The following is a 23,251-nucleotide window of genomic DNA, read 5'->3' as shown; positions in this document are numbered from 1 at the left end:
ACTCAAGACATTGACAGTCCCTTTCCCTCCACGATGAAGCTCGACCCACTGAGTTCCCCCAGCAGATTGTTTGTTGCTCCGTGTTCCAGTGTCTGCAGTTTCCTGTGCCTCCTGGCACTGTCTGCTTTTGTTATGGATTCACACAGCACAGAACCAGGCTGGTTGGCCCTTGACCATTAACACATTTACATTAATTCTACACAAATCCTATTTCATCCTCCAGACATTCTGATCAACTCCCCCCAGATTCTGCCATTCATCTACACACTAGGTACAATTTACAGTGGCCAATTAGGCTGCCAACTAGCACACTTGGGATGTGGGAGGAAACCAGAGCACCTGGTGGAAACCCATGCTGTCAGAGGGAGAACATGCAAACTCCACACAGACCCACCCGAGGTCAGGATTGAACCTGGCTCTGAGGTAGCAGCTCTATGAGCTGCTTCACCTTATTGCACTGCACTTTCTCTGTAGCTGTGACACTTTACTCTGTACTGTTATTGTTTTTACCTGTACTACCTCAATGCACTCTGTACTAACTCAATGTAATTGCACTGTGTAACGTATGATTGGTATGCAAGACAAGTTTTTCACTGTATCTCGGTACATGTGACAACAATATACCAATACCACCCAAGTGGACTGCTGCTAATGTCTGTTTGGAATTGCTTCCCTTTTCAGAACATTGAACAGTGCAGCACAGGAACAGACCCTTCAGCCCACCATGTCTGTGCCGACCATGATGCCAATTTAAACTGCACACCTGCCTGCACATGGTCCATATCCCTGTATTGCCTGCTTGTTCCTGTGTCTGTAAATACCTCTTAAACTTTGCTGTCGTATCTGCTTCTACCAAGCTGTCCTGACACTGTGTTCTGGGCACCTACCACTCTCTGTGGGGGTAAAAAAAACAAAGAAACAAACAACAGCAACAACTTGCCTCATAAATCTCCCTTTTCCCCTCTCACCTTAAAGCTATGCCCTCTAGTATTGACATGATCTAGGCCACAATAAGCCTTCGCTTTATAGGAGGTATTGCAGTCAAACTTGATTGTTATCACTGGATTGTTCTTGATGTGCTCTCTGTACAACTGAGTCACTGTTGTGTTTGTGAATGTTGTTGTGTTTTGTAGCCAGTGTCTCCCAGTCGGTGCTGAGTGACATTCACAAAGTCCGTGCTTTGCAGCAGAGCGGCGAGTCCTTTCTGCAGGACGGCTCCTGTTTAAGTGTTGCTCCGCACCTACGCAAGTGCAGAGAGTGCCGCCTGGCCAGTTACCACCGCTACAGAGATGAGAGTGACTCGACTGTGTTCTGCAGGTTCTTCCACTTCAGAAAGTGAGCAGTGCCTTTACCTGTGAATCAAAAGCAGTGTGATCTTTCCTCCTTGTTGCCGTGGTGTACCGTTCATTAACCCAATTCTCCTCGCTGTCAGCCCAGCTCTGAAAACTTAGCATCACGTGACACATTGACCTGTACGACAGCAGTGCCTCTAATGTAATGAAATGTCGAGGCACTTCATAGTGTTACCGAAGAGTTGAATTCCAAGTCACAAAGGGAGCTATCGGGGTAAAGGACCTAAAGTCTGGTCATAGGGCAGCTCAGTGGAGCACTTTAAAGGAGAAGATTATAAATTATAAAAAATAAAAATATATAAATTATATATAAGAAAGAGGCAGTGTTGGAGCTACTAAAAAAAATTAGGATAGCTAAGTTCCTGGGGTCTGTCCGGATATACCCCAAACTACTATGGGAAGTGAGGGAAGAGGTTGCTGGAGCGTTAGCGATGATCTTTGAGTCCTCCCTGGCCACAGGAGTGGTACGTTGTTCCATTGTTCAAGAAAAGTGAAAGGGATAAACCTGGCAATTATAGACCAGTGAGTCTTACATCAGTGGTGGGCAAACTATTGGAGAGGATTCTTAGGGACAGGATTTATGAGCATTCAGAGAAGCATGGTCTTATTACGGATAGTCAACATGGCTTTGTGAAGGGCAGGTCATGCCTCACAAGCCTACTAGAGTTTTTTGACGAAGTGACAAGATAAATTGGTGAAGGTAGAGCAGTGGATGTGGTATATATGGATTTTAGCAGGCATTTGACAAGGTTCCCCATGGTAGGCCCATTCAGAAAGTCGCGAGGTATGGGATCCATGGAAAATTGGCTGTGTGGATTCAGAATTGGCTTGCCCACAGCAGGCAGAGGGTGGTTGTAGAAGGGAAGTATTCAACCTGGAGATTGGTGACCAGTGGTGTTCTGCAGGGATCTGTCTGGGACCCCTGCTCTTTGTGATCTTTATGAATGATTTGGATGAGGAAGTGGAAGTGTGGGTTGGTAAGTTTGCAGATGGCACGAAGGTTGGTGGAGTAGTAGATAGTGAAGAAGGTTGTTGTAGATTTAGACAGGACATAGAGCTGGGTGGAGAAGTGGTAGATGGAGTTCAATGTGGAGAAGTATGAAGTAATACACTTTGGAGGAATGAACTTGAACTTGAAGTACACGGTTAATGGCAGGACTCTTAGCAGTGTGGAGGAACAGAGAGATCTTGGGGTTCAAGTACATAGATCCCTCAAAGTTACTGCAGGAGTTGTTAGGGTGGTTAAGAAGGCATATGGTGTGCCGACCTTCATTATCCAGGGGATTGAATTCAAGAGCCGAGAGGTAATGTTGCAGCTCTATAAGACTCTGGTTAGACTACACTTGGAATATTGTGTTCAGTTCTGGTCACCACATTATAAGAAGGATGTGGAAACTGGAGAGGGTGCGGAGGAGATTTACATGGATACTCCCTGGGTTGGAGAGCATGTCTTATGAGGAGAGGTTGAGCGAGTTAGGGCTTTTCTCTTTGGAGTGATAGAGGATGAGAGGAGACATGATAGAGGTGTATAAGATTATGAGAGGTGTAGACAGAGTGGACAGCCAGCATCTTTTCCTCGGGGTGGCAATGGCCAATACAGTTTAAGGTGTGTGGAGAATGTCAGAGGTAGGTTTGTTACACAGAGTGGTGGGTGCCTGGAATGCACTGTTGGGGGTGGTGGTAGGGCCCAATATGATAGGGTCATTTAAGAGACTATTAGATAGGCACATAAGCAAAGGAGAAATAGAGGGTTATGGGCGGTGAAGTGCAGAGGGGGCTAGATTGAATGGGGATAAGGTTCGGCACAACATCGTGGGCTGAAGGGCCTGTACTGTTCTATATACATAGCAGTGGGGTTTAGGTGGGGAATACAGGACTGCAAAATCCAATGAATACCCCTGGTCTTCCCTGATCCTCGCTAAGAACATAAGAGGGAAGCGGGAGCAGGTCATTCACTCCTTGTGCCAGCTCCAATAGGGTGAAAGCTGATCTTTGACTTCAGCACCACTCTCCTGCGCCAACCTGTTATTTCGTCATTCGATCTATCAATTTCTTTCTCAAATATACTCAGTGGTTGAACCTCTACAGCCCTTTTTTGGGTAGAAAATTCCCAAAGATTTGCTTTAGGTGAAGAAACTTCTTCTCATTTTGGTCCTGAAGGAGCAGTGGCACCTCCCCACCCACCCTGCGCACCCCCCCCGCCCCCCTGAACTGCCCACTGGTGACAACATTTTATTGGTAAGAAGTTGCTGCCTGACTACAGAACATTATTTTAACCCAAATATTCTGTAGGTAAAAAATGTCTGTTTGGATAAGCATCTCTTAACTTTGGGTGACAACTTTCAGGGGAAGGGCTAGAGTGAGAGCATTGGAATCATTTATGTTGGCCAGACTCTGGTTCTTAAAAATAGGTACTATTGCATTGGAGCGATGAGGTTTTGTTTTGAAGAAAGATTCCTCATACCGAGGCCTTGGGCTCAAAATCTTTTCAAATGCAAGTCAATACTTTTGAAACAATCTTCAATTCTTTAGGTGTAGAATTGAGTCTTTATTCAGTGCACATTTACAAACACCATATTTAAAATTCACGTTAATTGTAGAATCATAGAACAGTACAGCACAGTACAGGCCCTTCAGCCCACAATGTTGTGCCGACCTTTAAACCTCGTCTAAGACTATCTAACCCCTTTCTCCCACATATCCCTCAATTTTAAATTCGTCCATATGCTTATCTAGAAATCTCTTGAATTTGACCAATGTACCTGCCTCCACCACTACCCCAGGCAGCGCATTCCATGCCCCAACCACTCCCTGGGTAAAAAACCTTCCTGATATCTCCCTTGAACTTCCCACCCATTACTTTAAAGCTATGCCCTCTTGTATTGAGCATTGGTGCCCTGGGAAAGAGGCGCTGGCTGTCTATTCCTCTTAATATTTTGTACACCTCTATCATGTCTCCTCTCATCCTCCTCTCCAAAGAGTAAAGCCCTAGCTCCCTTAGTCTCTCCTCATAATGCATACCCTCTAATCTAGGCAGCATCCTGGTAAATCTCCACTGCACCCTTTCCAACGCTTCCACATCCTTCCTATAATGAGGCGACCAGAACTGGACACAGTACTCTAAGTGTGGTCTAACCAGAGTTTTGTAGAGCTGCATCATTAACTCGATCCCCCGACTTATGAATGCTAACATCCCATAAGCTTTTGTTTGGAATAGATTGGGAATAAATGGGTGAGGAGAAATGCTTCAAGTTAGTGAGTTATGATCTGAAAGGATGATATTGGGGCAACGCATGGTTAATCTTCAATAGCGAATTGGAGGTAAATGCATGAAGGTAGCAGAGGTACAGATTAGCTGGAAAGTGAGACTAACTAGTCACTCTTTCAGTGATCCCCACTGGCACGATGTTCATGATCCCCGTGGCCTCTGTGCTAAATGATTGTGAATTTTGTTTTGAATAATACCTCGCAAAAGTAGCTTGGCTGAAGGCTTGCATTGAAAACTTTGGTGCTTGCTGCAACTATGCAGCCGAGTAACATTGAATGGTTTGTCATTCTAGACTGTACTTTAACAAGCATGGAGTGCTGAGGGCGGAAGGATTCCTCTCTCCAAACCAGTGTGATCCAGAGGCCATGCGGCTGTGGATGCCCTCTGATGCTGATGTGGAGGGCTTGGATTTGGATACCTCCAAGTACATCTTGGCTAATATCGGAGATCACTTTTGCCAGTTGGTCATGTCAGAAAAAGAAGCACTGAAGTTAGTGGACCCTTGCAGTAAGTATTTCAGTTCTCCTTTTAATGTTGCCATGCTCATTTGAAGCTGGATTTCTTTCAAACTCAAATCCTTTTGAAATCCTGTCATTGGTCTGTAAGGATTGTCTCCCAACCTGTCCATATTAGGCAAAATGATAAATTAAATTGGTAAATTGGTTTAATATTGTCACATGTACTGAGGTACCGTGGAAAAACCTCGTTTTGCAAGCAAGATGGCACTGGAGTGTGGCGACTTGTTGCAAGCTGCTCTCTACAGATCTACTCATTACCCTTACTATAATCGTTCTACAGTTTTAAATTTAAACTTTATGTCACTAACTATTACCAATAATGTTCTTTTATCTGTACTACATCAATGCACTCTGTACTAACCCAATGTAACTGCACTGTGTAATGAATTGATCTGTACGATCGGTATGCAAGACAAGTTTTTCACTGCACCTCGGTACAAGTGATAATAATAAACCAGTACCATCCATACAGTTCATTTCATTACAACAGTGCATTGAGGTAGTACAAGGGAAAACAATAACAGAATGCAGAATAGTGTTACAGTTAGAGAGAAAGTGTAGTGCAGGCAGACAATAAGGTGCAAGGCCATAATGAGGTAGATTGTGAGGTCAAGAGTCCATCTTATCGTACAAGAGGTCCATTCAGTAGTCTTATAGCAGAGGAATAGAAGCTGTCCTTGAGCCTGGTGGTACGTGCTTTCAGGCTTTTGTATCTTCTGCCCGATGGGAGAGGGGAGAAGAGAGAATGTCCTGGGTGGGTGAGGTCTTTGATTATGTTGGCTGCTTCATCGAGGTAGTGAAAAGTGTAGACAGAATCCATGGAGGGGAGGCTGGTTTCTGTGATGTGCTGAGCTGTGTCCACAACTCTCTGCAGTTTCTTGTGGTCTCATCAGTAGATTGACAATCGGGCACTGTGTCGGCAGCCTGGCTTTGAGAGGGCACGTGGATATGTTATGAAAAATAAACTTCCATTTAATAGAAGGATTTGAAACTACAGCACTGAAATAGCTACCTTGGGACCATGCTGCAACCCTATCCACCCAAAGATTTACCTCCTCGCCCATCCTGAATCCATGTTCCTTTTCTCCCTCTACATTCACCAGTTCGGTTTAACTTTGTTGTTTTGCAGCAGCAGTAGTGCAAGACATCAAATTTCACAATGTGTCAGTGATAATAAACCTATACCCATCATAAAATTTTATATACTTCAGTCATGTTCCTCTTCACCACCTCTACTCCAAGGAAAACAGACTCAGTCTCCCCTCATAACTGAAGCACTCCATCCCAGGCAACATCCTGGTGAATCTCCGCTGCTCCCTCTTCAGCACCATAGCATCAAGTCCCTCTCCCTCCTGCTTACTGCTGTTGAGGGCACAGTCTCTGACCATCTACAGTTTGGTGGAAGTCTGGCTTGGAAGAAGTTGGAATGATTTGACGACATTCCCTTCTCCTTGTTAAAGAATTAACAGGGACGGAGCTAAGGATTCAATGAACAATTTTTCCTAGTCAACTGTGCTCCTGAAATGCCAGATAGGGTAGACTGCAGGAAACTATTCCCCATATCAGAAGTCAATTAAAAACTAGATAGCATAGACTTAGGGTAAGGGGTAAGTGATTTAGAGGGGATCTGAGGGGGACCTTTTCCACCCAGAGAGTGGAGAGTACCTGGAATGCTGTACTGGAAGCAGTGTCACTGACAGCATTTAGGAAGTGACGAGATGAGTATTTGAATTGTCTCGGCATAGGAGTCCACGGGCCAATTCTGGAAGGTGGGATTAACACAGATGGGTGCTTGCTTGTGGATGTGGTGGGCCGAATGGCCTGTTTCCGTGCTGTAGGACTCTAGTTGCATGCTGCGTTGGTGCCAGAAGCGTGGCGACACTTGCAGGCTGCCCCCAGTACATTCTCAACGCAAAAAAGACGCATTTCACTGTGTGTTTCGATGTACATGTGACTAATATCTTTTCTATATCTTTCACAGAAAAAATAGCTTGGAAGCGGGCAGTCCGAGGCATTCGGGAAATGTGTGATGCCTGTGAGACGACCCTCTTCAACTTCCACTGGGTGTGCCCGAAGTGTGGGTTCGGGGTGTGCCTCGACTGCTACAAGATGAAAAAGAACAACCCTCAGCAAGGTGAGCTGGGGAAAGCGAATTGAAAGACTATGACCCAACGGGCTAAATCTTCTACTTTAGTTATTGGACAGATTGGATAGGCTGGGCTTGTTTTCCCCAGAGCAAAGGAGGCTGTGGGGTGACCTGATGGATATAAAATTATAGGAAGCATAGATGGGATAGGTGGTAAGAAGCTTTCTTCCCCTGGTGAGCATGTCAAAAACAATAGGGCATAGGTTGAAGGTGAGAGGGAAGAGATTTAAGGGAAAGTTTTTTTTTTACACACTGGAACTTGCTGCCAGAGGAGGTGGCAGAATCAAATGCAATCACTACGATAAGAGACACTTAGCCCCTTGAATAGGCAAGGCATAGAAAGACGTGGATCTAGTGCGGGCAAATGGGATTGGTGTGGATGGGCAAAAAGGTCGGAATGGATGCGGTGGGCGAAGGCCTTGTTTCTGTGCTGTACAACCCTGATTTATTTTTCCTCTCCTTGACATACAGGTGGCAAAGAGGAGATATTTTCTTGGTTTAAGTGTGCTAATGGGCAAATCCATGAGCCGGACAAGATGATGCCAACCCAGATTATCCCTGGTTCAGGTAAGCAGATGTTTGTTCATCAGCTTTACTCCATTGCATGTTTGATTCGATCTGATTGGGACGTCATTAGGTTGAAATATGTTCATGGTTGATTTGAGCAAGGTACAAGTTTGCAGTCTTGCATGTTTTTAAGGACCAAGTTGTGCAGATCTTCAGTAGGGATCCCAATCGCACTAACAGGTTTCCCCTGGACTCAGTTCAAATGTGGTCTTCCCCTTGTCACCTCAAGCCTCCTGCTGTAGGCGATACCCTTTTGGCATCCAACTGGTCAAAGCCTCATAGAGTTGGAGCTAGGTCACCTGACCTGAGCCTGATCAGCCCTGACTTGGTGTTGGGCTCAGGTCAAGTATCAAAAGACTTCTAAACATGGGTCAGGTTATGATGGGCAGTGGTCAGTTTTGTACCCAAGCGGATCTCTGCATTAGATCTTGTATGAGATCTCCTCTCGTTCTAAAGTCCAGGGATAGACCCCGCTACTGAAACTCTCCTCATCTCATGAATCATCTGGTGAACCTTCATTTAAGACTGGAGATCTTCCTTGGTTAAGAAACAGTACTTGGATCACCACGTTATTTTCACGGTCACTTAACCGTGCTGTATTTTCCCCTTCCCTCACCCTGCCTGATCCCACAACTCCCTCCTGCCCTTGGATTGATACCAGTTTTCACCTCATCAGTTTATTCATTGTTAAAGGTAGAGACCAAAGCCAGGAGCACTCCACCAGTTAAGTACAAAGTTGACCCCCTCACTATGAGCCAACTTGGGCATTTGTGCAGCAAGATCCTACAGTGTGTTTCCCAGTCCCCGATACCATGGAGATCACCAGTTTTCAGTGCCTGAGTTGGGATGTCAAGATGGCTTGATTCCTACCCAATGAGCTCCCAATGGACATCAAAAGAATGGGCTCTGGTTATCCTCCTGTATCAAAGGGCTGGTTCACACCAGTGTCCCAGCTCGTGCCTGAAGGATTTGCCGCAAGGGGTTCTAAAACCCTGGCCCTAATTCAATTAAAATCCCAAATCATGCATGGGGATATCATGTGATTGGGCTGCTATTTATATGATGGTTGGTAATGCTGTAGCAGAGAAGCAAGGCTCTGTCCAGTACTGGCAGCTGGCTGACTGCAGGTAGCATTTCTCGGCAGGTTATGAATAACCAATATGCATTGCAAGTTCTTGTCAATGACTTCCAACATTTACTCCTCTGAATTGCAAATTATGCAGGATTTAACTTCTCTTTGCCATAGCCATACCCACTTCTGGTACTGCCTCATTCGCTCGCGGAGTTGACTGTTTCACCCTGCCCCTGATGCACAGTTGTGCAGTAAACAGCTGAAGTGCTGCATTGGAATAATGGGTAAATGATAGTAAGGAAATGTTGCTTTCCTATTAATTATGATGTGTGGATTTTTTTTCATCGGTTGTGTTCTGCTCCAGCTGTATGCAGGGGTTTTAGGTTTGCTGATTGTACAAACTGTCAGATGAGCAAATTATCTGCCACCTAATCCCAGTCTCTCATTTCTGACCCATGAGCAGTTTTAACACATTTAACGCCAGGAAATGGCCAGTTGGACTGCAGTCACCCCTCCTGTCTGCTCCCTGCCTGCAGCTGCTATTCTGCTGCCCATGTGTACTCGAGGGGAAGAATCCAGTGATGATATTGATTTCTTTTTACCTTTCCGTCCAGCTCTGTATCAGATTGGAAATATTGTGCATTCTGCGAGAGGAAAATGGGGCATAAAAGCTAACTGTCCTTGTACAGCGAGGAAGAACAAGCCCTTGTCCAGGTTACCCATCACCACGGAGGCAGCTCAGGTATGTGACGTGCCAACTAATTAAGTTTCAAATATTCTTCTAATTTAGAGCATACATGTGTTGACTTTGATTTAAAAAATAATACCTTGGGAGCAGAATTAGGCCATTCGGCCCATTGAGCCTGCTCTGCCATTCAATCATGGCTGACATTTTTTTCAATCCCATTCTCCCACCTTCTCTCCTTAACCCCCACCAATTGAGAACCTATCAATCTCTGCCTTAAGTACACCCAATGACTTGGCCTCCACTGCCCTCTGTGGCAACGAATTCCACAGATTCACCACCCTCTGGTGGAAGAAATTCCTCCTAATTATGACCTTTTTGTTCTGGTGTTGCTCCATTTTGTGATACTTCAATGATACCTCTGTGGTAGATAGTGCTGCCATGGGGGTATCATTTGAAGTATCACAAAATAGAGGTTGGGGGTTCAATACCCATTCGAGACCTGGCTGTTGATCACATGACCACTCCAGGGCCATACTGCTGCTCCTTGTTGGATACAGTTTTAAGTTAAAGTTGCGTAGTATATGCAGTGGCCGTATTTTAAAGGAGAACTTTTAAGTGTCATGATCACTTTTACCCCTCAATCAACAGCACCAAACCAGTTTACCATATTATTGCAAACTGTCAGTGGGATCTTGCTGAGTGTAAATTGGCTTCCTTGTTTCCCATGTGACAGCACTTGAAGTCCACAGCCCCCTGCTGAAAGGAGAAGCCCCTGGGAGTGTCCATGCCCTCAGTATTGGGCTGGGGGACAGCCTTGATTTGTGCTTGGGTCTGTGGTTAGGCTCTTAAATGTTCTGATCCCAAAGCAAGATTGATGATGCTGAGGCATGGCTGGCACTGGGGGACCCACCAAAGTTAACCCTCCACTTGCTGAGGGACCCCCAGCACCTTCAGACGTGTTGTATTTTGGATGAGATTTAAACCACTTGTTCTTCAGGTGGGAGGTAGTATGTTGCTGGTTAGATAAAGGATGAAATTTAGCAGGTGGGCAAACCCCTAGAACATAGAACACTTCAGCACAGTACAGGCCCTTCGGCCCACAATGTTGTGCTGACATTTTATCCTGCTCTAAGATCTACCTAACCCTTCCCTCCTACGTAGCTCCCCATTTTTCTATCATTCATTTGTCTATCTAAGAGTCTCTTAAATGTCTCTAATGTATCTGCCCCCACAACCTCTGCAGGCAGTGCGTTCCATGCACCCACCACTCTGTGTTTAAAAAAAAATTACCTCTGACATCCCCCTTATACCTTCCTCCAATCACCTTAAAGTTGTGCCCCCTCATGTTAGCCCTTGTCGCCCTCAAGGCAGCAGCAGACCGAGATCACTCTCTGAGTAAGGTACTCGAGCTAATTTTTATTGGATAAGTCCTGTGGTACCTGCCTTATTCTTAATTGTGTAACATTCTGGACCAGCTTACCATGTGGGACCTTGTCAAAGGCCTTGGTAAAGTCCATGTAGATGACGTCTACTGCCCTGCCCTCTTCAATCCTCTTGGCCATCTCTTCAAACAAAAACTCAGTCAGATTCATGATGTGATTTTTTTCCATGCACAAACATGTTTAACAGGGCATAGATAGGGTGAATGGTCAGTCTTTTCTCCCCCTGGGTAGTGGAGCCTAAAACCAGAAGGCATAGGTTTAAGGTGAGAGGGGAAAGATTAAAAGAGGACAACTTTTTCACACAGGAAGTGGTGGGCATGTGGAATGAACTTAAAGAAAATGGTAGAGCAGGTACATTTACAACATTTAAATGACATTTGGACAGATACATAGTTAGGAAAGGCCTAGAGGGATATCAGTCAAAAGCAGGCAGATGGGATTAGCTCGGGTCGGCAACTTGGACAGCATGGATGAGTTGGGCCGAAGGGCCCATTTCTATGCTGTATAGCTCTGTGACTCTATTCACCTGTTCCTTGCAGTGTTGCAGTCTCCTCTCCCTCAGTTGCAGTGGTTTGGAAGAATACAGCTGATATTGGTTTGTTGTATTTTGAGGGCCGTTTATTTGTGTTGCAGCAACGAAGTGACAGTGCAGTGTCCAGCCAGGCACAGAGCTGCAGCAGGCCAGCGGCCTCTGAAGGCAGTTCCACAGTAAGCACGCCTGCCACCAAGGCCGATGCATCTCCCATTCCTGCTACTGCAGCCTGGAAGAAAGAGGATTCTCCCTTCAACTGGATGATGGGCCTGACCAAAGGCAAAGAAGAAAGTCAAGGTAACCTTTGCTTCCCTGAGATGTGTTAACCCTGAGTGAACTCATACTTATAAATAGTTCAAATATTCAAGCCCAATTTTAGGGAGACAAAGGACTGCAGATGTGGGAATCTGGAGCAAAAACCAAAAATGTCGGAGGAATTGGGTCAGGCAACATTTGTGGAGGGGAATGGTAGGGTCTCTACCCGAAACATTGACTCTCCGTTTCCCTCCACAGATGCTGCTCGACCCCCTGAGCACCTCTATTTTTGTTTTTAAACCCAATTTTAGTTTTCATACAGTTGGAGGTTTTTCTTTTGTTGGGAAAATATTTGCTATTTTAATAAAATTCATAGAGGAAATACATCAACCTTAGGTCTCTATAATGTGCAAGTAAATTGAAACTGGTAACAATAATTACAGATGGGTTTGGGGTTTACCTTGATTACTACTTTATCCTAATCTCTTTCTTTTCATGTTGCAGTCACCCTTTTTGTTTTTCACCTCCATTCTGCCTGTGCTTCTGTTCTTGCCTTTTTCACCATGATGCAGCACATCCCACAGACAGGTGGGATCGAGCATCAATCTATACTTCAAAGCTAACTGTGTTCTGGAAATGTAAATTCTGCGTAGCTGATAAATGTTGCTGGCACGGATACATAGATGAAGGAACAATAACATTCTTTTTTCTAGCAGGCCTTTGGGGTGTTCTTTCAGTTTGTAGTCTCTATATTGAGAGCAAAAGGGTAGTTAGGGAGAGAATCGTCCCGATCAAGGACCAGTGTGATAAACTATGTGTGGAACCACTGGAAATGGGTGAGGTCTTAAATACTTGTTTATATTTACCATGGAGAAGGAAATGGAAGATTGTGAGTTCAGGGGAGGGAACAGTGACATCCTGGAGCATGTCAACATTACACAGAAGAAGGCGTTGGAGTTCTCAAAGCATAAAAATGGATAAGTCCCCAGGGCCTGACTAGGTGTATCCTAGGATGTTATGGAAAGCAGAGGAGGAGATTCCTGGGGCCCTGGCAGAGACTTTTGAATCTTTGTTGGCCACGGGAGGTGAGGAAAACTGGAGAATGGCTAATGTTGTGCCTTTAAGAAAGGCAGCAGGGTTAAGCCAAGAAACTACAGTCCAGTGAGCCTTTTATCAGTGGTGGGAAAGTTATTGAAAGGGATTCTGTGAAACAGGATTTGCATTTGGAAAGGCAAGGGTTGATTAGGGATGGTCAGCATGGCTTTGAGAGTGGGAAATTGTATCTCTCAAATTTAACTTGCGGTTTTGTTTTGAAGAGGTGAGCAAGAGGATTGATTAGGGCAGGGCATTAGATGTTGTCTACGTGGACTCTAGCAAGGCCTTTGACAATATCCTGCATGGTAGGCTGGTCCAGAAGTTTAGAACACATGGGATCCAGGGTGAGCTAGCCAATTGGATACAACATTGGCTTGGTGGTAAGAGGCAGAGGGTGGTAGTGGAGGGGTGTTTTTCAGAATGTAGGGTTGTGACGAGTGGTGTGCTGCAGGGATAGGTGCTGGATCCCCTGTTTTTGTTCGTATATATTAACGATCTGGATGAGAATAAAGTTGGCACGATTAGTAAGTTTGCCAGTGACACCAACATTGGTGGTATAGTGAACAGTGAAGAAGGTTGTGTAAGGTAACAACAGGAGATTGGTCAACTGGGAAAGTTTGCAAAGGAAAGGCTGATCGAATTTAACTCTCACAAGTATGAAGTGAGGTATTTTGGGAAGTTAAACCAGGCCAGAACATACACAGTGATTGGCAGGACTCTGGGGAGTGTTGTTGAACAGAGAGACCTTGGGGTACATGTACACAGTTCCCTGCAAGCGACAACACAGGTGGACATGGTGTTGAGGAAGGCGTATGGTGTGGCCGAGGAACTGGGTACAAAAGTTGGGACACCATCTTGCACTTGCACAAAGCATTGGTTAGGCTGCACTTGGAGTATCGTGACCAGAACTGCACACTACACTATAGGAAGAATGTGATTGAGCTGGAGAAGGTGCAGGAAAGATCCACAAGGGTATTGCCCAGATTGGGGGGCTGGAGTTACGAGATTGGATAGGCTGGGTGTGTTTTCCCTGGAGCAAAGGAGGCTGAGAGGTGACATGATAGAGTATAAAATTGAGAGCCATACAGTATATAGCCATTCTCTGTTTCCCATGGTAGGGGCCTCTGAAACAGAGGGCAGAGGTACAAGGTGAGCAGGAGGAGGTTTAAAGGGGATCTGGGAGTTAAATTCTTCACACACACAGTAGTTGGTATCTGGAATGAGCTGCCAGAGGAGGTGGTGGAGGCAAGAACAGTAACAACAACATTTAAGAAGTAACAGGACAGGTACTGGAATGTGCAAGGCATAGAGCGATATGGAATTAATGTAGGCAACTGGGATTGGTATAGATGGGTATGATAGAGAATGGGTATGCAGATACTGGTTGGCAGAGACTCGGGCCTGATTCCATACGGTACAACTCTATGGTTAAGACCAAAATATTCAAGCCCCATATATAAATTACCTTCTATACCATTACCGCTTTCTTTGAGCTTCGCTCGCGGACTAATGTTTTGTGCATGAGCCCATTGCCAGGACTGCAGCCTTGAATCCCCACAAACCCCAGTACTCCCTGTCGTTGTCATAATGCCCTGAAGCTTTTGTTTCAAGAATGCACTGTAACTAGTTTTGGATTCCTTAGGCATTTGACCATTTTTATCCTGCAGTGCTGCATGACCAAAGATTTGAGATTGATTAGGAAATTAAAGGAACTTTTTTTTTAAAAAGAATGGAATGTAGCTGTTAACTATTCCTGTATTGACTGGAAATTTACTTTTTGATTAGGTCACAATAATAACCCAGCAGTTATGAACTTTGTCCTGCATCAGCAAGCTAGGTAATGCTGGCATTTGGAGCCACTGCTGACTGCACAAAATCTAAATTAAATCACCCCATAAATTTTATAATCCGTTCTAAAATCCGGGAATGATTTACAATGGTCGACAGATTAGAAGACTTTTGCGGTGTGCCTGAGCTTTGCTCTTTTTTTTTAAATAACTCTGAGGTGCAAATAGATTGGATTTTTTTTCAACTTTCTAATTGCAGTTGTATGTTTCGTGTTAATCCTCAATCGCAGGACAAATGTTGACAGTGCAACTTTGGAGGGTTAAAAATTTAGTGGGAGATTTCAGTGCTCACTGGGAGCCTCTGGTGGTGGTGGGGGGGAAGGAATATTCTCTTAGCGCTGGTCACCATCCAGAAGGAAAGGAAGGCTGATACTGTGCCTGCTGAGTTCCTCCAGCATCATTGTGTTTTTCATGTAGATTCCAGCATCTGCAGTCATTGGTTTCTGAAGCAAGCTTCTTTCCTGGGACATGTAACACGGGGAACTGTCTGCATCTCATTGCTTTATTTTCCTCTTCTGCAATCCAACTCCAGTGCAGCAGTGTTCTTTGGATGTTAGTATTTTCCACAGGAGTTGTTGTATCTTTACCAACTTCCTGGTATTGGTATTGGTTTATTATTGTCACTTGTACCAAGGTACAGTGGAAAAACTTGTCTTACAAACCGATCGTACAGGTCAATTCGTTACACAGTACATTGAGGTAGTACAGGGTAAAAACAATAACAGAATACAGAATAAAGTGTCACAGCTACTGAGGAAGTGCAGTGCAGGTAGACAATAGTCCTGATTTTATGATCAAACAACTAATTTTTTTGTTCATACAGCACAGTAACAGGTTCTTTAGCCCACTGGGTCAACCATTTACATTAGTCCCATCTTATCCTCCCCACATTCCCATCAACTCCCCACAGATTCTACCGCTCCCCCACACACCAAGGGAAATCTAACCGACCAACCTGCACATCTTTGGGATGTGGGAGGAAATAGGTGCACCTGGAGGAAACCCATATTGTTGTAGGGATAAGGTGCAAAGTCCTCACAGACAGCAGTGGAGTTCAGGATTGAACCTACGTCACTGGAGCTGTGAGGCAGCAGCCACTATACTATCCAGTGATATTGAAGCATTAGAGAAGATTGAGTGTTCCTTTGAATTACAGCACTGTATTCTCAGCAGAATGTTAAATCCAAGCAGATTAGTCTTAAAAGTCTTTGGGAATGCGATACTTCCCCCATGAGTACAGCACAAAACCCAGCTACAAGTTTGAGATAATCAAAACCTATTGAGGGGTCACTTTAAGATGTTGGAACTACATACTGGTGCAACGGACTTAGGGTTGGCTTAGGGTTAGACAACTGGAACAGAATAGAGACAGTTGGGAGTGGGAGTTTGGAGTAGTCCACAAGATCAATAAGGGTGCACAGTGACACAGCCAGTAGAGCTGCTGCTGCCTCATGTCTCCAACAACCCAGGTTCAGTTCTGACCTCAGACACTGTTTCTGTGGAGTTTGCACATTCTTCCTGTGACTGCGTGAATTTCCTCTGGATGCTCTGGTTTCATCCCACATCCCAACAAAGATGTGCAGTGTGTAGGGAAGTGGTAGAATATGGGGGGCAGTTGATAAGAATGTGGGGAGAAAAAGTTACTGGGGAAATGTGATTGCTCTGTGAACTGATGTAGACTAGTTCGGTCAAAATGGCCTCAAAGAAAAATGAAATATAACCAAAAGAATTGCTTCTCACATCTGCCATATGAACAGAAAAATTTGAGAGACAGGAGAGTGGCCGAGCTAGTAGGGGCATTGCTTGAGAGCCAGAGACCTAGGTTCAATCCTGACCTCGGGTGCTGTCTGTGTGGAGTTTGCATGGTCTCCCTGTGACCAGATGGGTTTCCTCCCGCATCCCAAAGATGTATGGATTAGTAGGTTGATTGGCTGCTGTAAATTGGTAATTGGTTTACTGTTGTCACATATACTGTGATATCATGAAAAGCTTTGTTTGATCCACAGATCATTCCAAACATCAGTACATTGAGGCAGTACAAAGGGAAAAGCAATAACAGAGTGCAGAATATAGTGTTACAGTTGCAGAGAAAATGCATTGCAGGTAGACAAATAAGGTGCAAGGGTAAAGGCGAGCTAGATTGAGAGAGCAAGAGTTCATCTTTATCATATAAGAGGTATGTTCAAGAGTCTTACAACAAGGATAGAAGCTGTCCTTGAGCCTGGTGGTACATGTTCTTTTGTATCTTCTGCCCAATGGAAGACGGGAGAAGAGATAATGACCGAATTGCCAGTAGTGTATAGGGGAGTGGTAGAATTTAGGGGTAGTTGATGAGAATATGGGGAGAATAAAAGAAATTGTTTTTATTTCAGCTTTCCAGCATCTGCAGTTTTAAATTGGTGCTTAATTTCCTGGGCTTAAAAAATCTCCATTCACAGAATAGATTCAAAATTCTGTGGCGCCACAATAAATCTAATTTCGTTTTTGTTCAATGGTCACATTAACTTTTTTTTCCCCTGAATGTTTCCAATAGGAAGCTCACAGTTACCTTCCTTGAACAAAGAGACAAAAACAACTGGGTTATTTAATTCCTTGAGCACATTGTCGAAGCCTTCATCCTCACTGCAAACTTTCAACAGTTTGTTAACGCTGGCACCGAGCAGCTGCAGTGCCCCCAGCTCGCTCAGAAACCTACTGACCTCCAGCTCGGGAAAGGTGAGCCTCGTCTCCTTCACTGTACCATCAGGTCTCATCTTGGCTCAGCCACCATCTTGCTTGTATGTACGTGTGTTAAATTATGTAAGAAATTGCACAGTATGTCACTGTCTAATTGTTGCTGTGACCAGTTACACAAACCTCCACCCACTGACTGATGTAAGTGGGATGCAGTAAAGCAGAATATATCCAATCTGGCGATTTACTGTCCAATCAGACCACTCCCAGCACTGGTGAACACAGTGCCAAAAAGCACCATTTGTTCACCAGCCTGCTTACTAGTGCCCAGGCAAAACTAGTGGTGGTGTTGGAGGTCATTCATCCCAGCCACATGGTGTTGCCACTGGAGTGTCTCGGGACAGTGTCCTAGGCCCAACTGCTGTTTCATCAGTGACCGACCTTCCATCATTAGGTCAGAAGTGGAGACGCTGCACAGTGCTCCAATCCTTTCGCAGCAGCTCAGGGAGAGCTAGGCAATGTTCAGGCATGGGCTGACGGGTATTGGTTTATTATTGTCACTTGTACCAAGGTACAGTGGAAAAACTTGTCTTGCATACTGATCATACAGGTCAATTCATTACACAGTGCAGTTACATTGAGTCAATACAGAGTGCATTGATGTAGTACAGGTAAAAACAATAACAGTACAGAGTAAAGTGTCACAGCTATAGAGAAAGTGCAGTGCACTAAGGTGCAAGGTCACAACAAGGTAGATTGTGAGGTCAGGGTCCATCTCATTGTATAAGGAAACGGTTCAATAGTCTTACTACAGTGGAGTAGAAGCTGTCCTTAAGCCTGGTGGTATGTTCCCTCAGGCTCCTGTATCTTTTGCCTGATGGGAGAGGAGAGAAGAGAGAATGACCTGGGTGGGTGGGGTCTTTGATTATGCTGGCTGCTTCACCAAGGCAGCGAGAGGTAAAGACAGAGTCCAAGGAGGGGAGGCTGGTTTCCATGACACGCTGGGCTGTGTCCAGCATGTGACGTTGCACCTCACAATTGCCAGGTGATGACCATTACCAACAACTTATTCAGGAAGCCACTCCAGCTCCCAACACCAGCACATTATACTAATCCCACATTGAAGGGTTGTATGTTAATTCTGTCAGGAAAGATCTGGCAAACCGAGTCAGAGTGTGGCTGCTTTACCAAAGTTGTCCATCACCATGTTCTCGGGAAAACTTGGGGGATGAGCAATGAATAATACTCTGATCCTCGGACCAAACCTGCAAGCTAATGAAATTCTGTTGTGTTGGTAAGAAGTTGTTCCCCAGTGTGCCGTCCTCGGCGCCTCTTGTTCTATCTGTGTTACTTTATGGGTGCTGGTAATGACAGTGTTGGACCCTGTGAAATAACTTGGAGGGAGCACTCTGCTGGGTTGAACTTTAATATTTCCCCATTTTTCTCCCAGTCTGAAACAGGATCAAAGAGCACTTCTAACCTGTTGGATGACATCTTTGCCTCACTGGTGCAGAGCAAACCGCCCACTGATGGCTCAAAGGCCCCAGGCACTGTGTGTGATTCCAGGGAGCTGCTGAAGGCTGCGCCGGGGAGGGTGACCATTTTGGGCTCGGACACCCCTCACACCTGGTACTGCGGGGGCCGTGTGCTGTGCTTGCAAGATCCCAGCAACAAGAACAACTGGAATATTTTCAGAGAGTGCTGGAAGCAAGGACATGTAAGTGTGGAGCCTGGAACACCCTACAGGGAAAGTCAACAGCAGGAGGACGATGTACGCCCTTGAGGGGGACACCATGTGGATTGTGATTTTTTTTTTTGTTTTTAATTGATTCAGAATTTCAGTGAAGGCCCTCGAGAGGTAATGAGAAAAGGATTACTGGATTGGTTCCCGGGAAGAGGAAGTTCATGTCCAATGTGAGAATGGAGAAGCAAAAGGTTGAAAGATTTGATGAAGGGCTGTGTGAGACTGTGATCAATTTAGACAGTAAATGGAGGGAAGCTGCTCCCGTTAACAGTTCAAATACAAGAGGGATGGAAGCGGGACCATGAGGGAAAAGCTTCTCTTACTGTGGTTGTGATCTGGATTTTGTTGTCTGTATGGGTTGTGGAAATGGTGTCATTCAGGGCCTTCAAGAGGAAATTGGATAGGCACTTGAAGGAAAGTACTTGTCAGAGCAATGGGCAAGGACTGGGGTTTCCATGTGAGAAATGAGCATAGATTAGCTGGGCTGAATGGCCTCCCCTGATTCAGTATAGGAGAGGAATAATGCGATTGATGTTGTCAGCCCCTTTTGTGTAGTCTCAGCCCAAGCTCCTGATGATCTTCCCTTAGCCTCGATCATAAGCTCGACCTCTTTCACATTCTGTCTTCAGTCAGTTTGCTTTCTCGGTGCACCTGGTGCAGAGGTTGCAGGTGTGCATTTCTTGAGTCACCTGTGAATCCATTTAATTATCATTCAGACTCTCCAGGGCATTGCCCGCTGATCTTGTATTGTACAATGTGAGCACCTTTTTCCCCACCCCACCCCAATTAGCTGTTGCAAAGAGATGAAATGGTTTCTAATTGAGCAATTCTAACTTGCTTTTGCACCACTAGAAACGCCCACTTGCCTTGGCGCCGTGTCTTCTGGTAAGGATCCATCCGTCTCCCTTAATTAAACGAGCCTCTACCTTTTGTGAGCCTATTACCTTGGGGTGGAGAAATGTTTACACACTTCTCTGATTTTATTGTGCTTGTTCTAGCTTCTCCCACCAGAGGACTGTGTACCTTTTTTCAATTTCTTTAAATTCCTAAAGCCCACAATCATATCAGCCTTTAACACTGTATATCTCGGGGAGCATTACCTTTACATTACGTAATCTCTCCACGTAAGGAATTCTTGGAGCTCTGGTAAGGTTCTACTAAATTTTACATTGCGCTCTTTTATAGGCTAATGTGTTTTGTTTCTAGGGGCTCAGCACAATACTCCAGACGTGGTTTAACAAGCACTTTGTAAACCTTTCTCTCCTTTATATTCCAGTGCATACAACATAGAACAGTACAGCACAGGAACAGGCCCTTTGGCCCACCATGTATGTGCAGACCATGATGCCAAATTGAACTAAACCTGCCTGTACATGATCTATATCCCGCCACTCCCTGCATGTTCACGTGTGTGTCTAAATGCCTCTTCAACACCCCTGTCAAGTCTGCTTCCACCACCAGCCCCGGCAGCACGTTCCAGGCACCTACCACTCTGTCTTTTTTAAAAAAAAAGCACATTTCCTTTTAAACTTTCCCCCTCTCATCTTAAATGCATGTCTAATATTTGTCTGACTGCCTGCCCTATCTATGCCTCATTCTGCATCCTGTTACTGCTTTTCCCTTGCACTACCTCGATGTACTGATGTTGTGAAATGATCTGTATGGATGGCATGCAAAACAAAGTTTTTCACTCTACCTCCATACATATAACGATAAACTAATTGCCAAAATCTTACAAGTATCTCCCCTCGGCCTCCGCTCCAGAGAAAACAACCGTAGTTTGTCCAACCTCTCCTTGTAGCTAAACTCTCTAATTCAGGCAGCATCCCGGTGAACCTCGTCTGCATTCTTTCCAAAGCCTCCACATCCTTCTTGTAATGGGGTGACCAGTATGGCAGACAATACTTCAAAGTTTTGTACAGCTGCATCAGACTTCCTGACTCTTACAGTCAATGCCTCAACTGATGAAGGCAAGCATTCCAAATGCTTTCTTTACCACCCTCGTTATAAAACTCTTAATGTTGTCAACATTTTTGATTATTTCATGTACTTCTTCATTTTAATGATCCAGTTATACACCTGAATGCGTCCTCAATAAAATTCTTGAATCTGGCTTGTTTCCTTTGGGTAAAATGGATGATCTTGCATTTGCCTGTGTTGAAATGTATTTGCCCCAGTTTTGCCCAGCTGTGGATTGTTACTCTGTGGGTAAACTTGAGCCTTTTCATCTTTTTCTTCTTGCTTAACTCTTCTTTGACCAGGCATTTCATCACTTGCCTTAATGCTCCTAGTCTAATAATGCTACCATGAAGCAACATTGGAGGTTTTGTTATGTTAAAGGCACTATATAAGCACAATTTGTTGTTGTGGTTATGGTAGCAGGAGTACTGAATGTGTCATGAGTTACTTTCTCTGTTCACCGCTCTATTGAATTTATTCCTTTGAATGGAGGTTTTTAATTTTCATTTTTTTTTTTGCCCTTGTTTAGCCAGTAATTGTATCTGGTGTCCATACGAAGCTCCGAGAGGAACTATGGAAGCCTGAAGCCTTTGGGGAAGAGTTTGGAGAGCAGGATGCTGACCTGGTCGACTGTAGAACCAACACTATCATCGCTGGTGCAAAAATCCGGGACTTTTGGGACGGATTTGAGGACCTTTCACGTAAGTTCACTGGTATTTTCTGAACGGCCTTTGCAGCCAATAAAGTGCATTTGAGATGCAATCTCTGGGCTTTGAAGGGAAGCAGGCTGCCAGTTTAAGATATCTTTATTAATCAAGACAGAGGATGTGTTGGAGCTGTTAGAAAATATTAGGACAGGTAAGTCCCCGGGGCCTGACGGAATATTCCCCACGCTGCTTTGGGAGGCGAGGGAGGAGATTGCTGAACCGTTAGTTAGGCTCTTTGAGTCCTCGCTGTCCATGGGAATGGTAGCGGAGAATTGGAGGGTGGCAAATGTTGTCCCCTTATTCAAAAACGGTAGTAGGGCTAGTCCAGGGAATTACGGACCGGTGAGCCTTACGTCTGTGGCAGGTAAGCTGTTGGAAAGGATTCTAAGAGATAGGATCTATGAGCATTTAGAGAATCATGGACTGGTCAGGGACAGCCAGCATGGCTTTGTGAAGGGAAGATCTTGCCTCACAAGCCTGATAGGATTCTTTGAGAAGGTGACCAGGAAGATTGATGAGGGTAGTGTAGTAGATGTGGTCTACATGGATTTTAGTAAGGCGTTTGACAAGGTTCCTCATGGTAGGCTTCTTCAGAAGGTCAGAGGCCAAGGGATCCAGGGAGGCTTGGCTGTGTGGATTCAAAATTGGCTTGCCTGTAGAAAGCAGAGGGTTGTAGTGGAGGGAGTGCATTCAGATTGGAGGGCTGTGACTAGTGGTGTCCCACAGGGATCAGTTCTGGGACCTCTACTTTTTGTGATATTTATTAATGACTTAGATGAGGGGGTGGAAGGGTGGGTTAGCATGTTTGCAGATGACACAAAGATTGGTGGTGGTGTGGATAGTGTGGAGGGCTGTCGAAGCTTATAGAGGGATATTGATAGGATGTAGAGCTGGGCTGAGAAGTGGCAGATGGAGTTCAATCCAGAGAAGTGTGAGGTGGTACACTTTGGAAGGACAAACTCCAAGGCGGAGTACAAGGTAAATGGCAGGATTCTGGGCAGTGTAGAGGAGCAGAGGGATCTGGGGGTTCACATCCACAGATCACTGAAAGTCGCCTCACAGGTAGATAGGGTAGTTAAGAAAGCTTATGGGATGTTAGCTTTCATAAGTCGTGGGTTCGAGTTTAAGAACCGCAAAGTGATGATGCAGCTTTACAAAACTCTGATTAGGCCACACTTAGAGTACCGTGTTCAGTTCTGGTCGCCTCATTATAGGAAGGATGTGGAGGTGTTGGAAAGGGTGCAGAGGAGATTTACCAGGATGCTGCCTGGATTAGAGAGTATGGATTAAGAGGAGAGACTAAAGGAGCTAGGGCTGTTCTCATTGGAGAGAAGGAGGATGAGGGGAGACATGATAGAGGTATACAAAATATTAAGAGGAATAGAT

General features: G+C 44.9%; 1 protein-coding gene across 1 annotated transcript in view; it reads left to right on the top strand.

Moving 5' to 3' along the window:
* Positions 1-23,251, top strand: part of LOC127580682 (lysine-specific demethylase 3A-like) — a 63,491-nt gene that overhangs the window by 27,525 nt on the left and 12,715 nt on the right. The window contains exons 10-18 of the mRNA XM_052034396.1: positions 1,134-1,335; positions 4,913-5,127; positions 7,120-7,272; positions 7,756-7,851; positions 9,538-9,665; positions 11,687-11,882; positions 17,316-17,497; positions 18,906-19,172; positions 21,688-21,859. Coding sequence (XP_051890356.1) covers positions 1,134-1,335; positions 4,913-5,127; positions 7,120-7,272; positions 7,756-7,851; positions 9,538-9,665; positions 11,687-11,882; positions 17,316-17,497; positions 18,906-19,172; positions 21,688-21,859 — 1,611 coding nt within the window. The remainder of the gene's footprint in view (positions 1-1,133; positions 1,336-4,912; positions 5,128-7,119; positions 7,273-7,755; positions 7,852-9,537; positions 9,666-11,686; positions 11,883-17,315; positions 17,498-18,905; positions 19,173-21,687; positions 21,860-23,251) is intronic.

Source organism: Pristis pectinata, chromosome 2 (genome assembly GCF_009764475.1).
Source record: "Pristis pectinata isolate sPriPec2 chromosome 2, sPriPec2.1.pri, whole genome shotgun sequence".
NCBI lineage: Eukaryota > Metazoa > Chordata > Chondrichthyes > Rhinopristiformes > Pristidae > Pristis > Pristis pectinata.
This window is presented reverse-complemented; position numbering and strand designations above follow the sequence as displayed.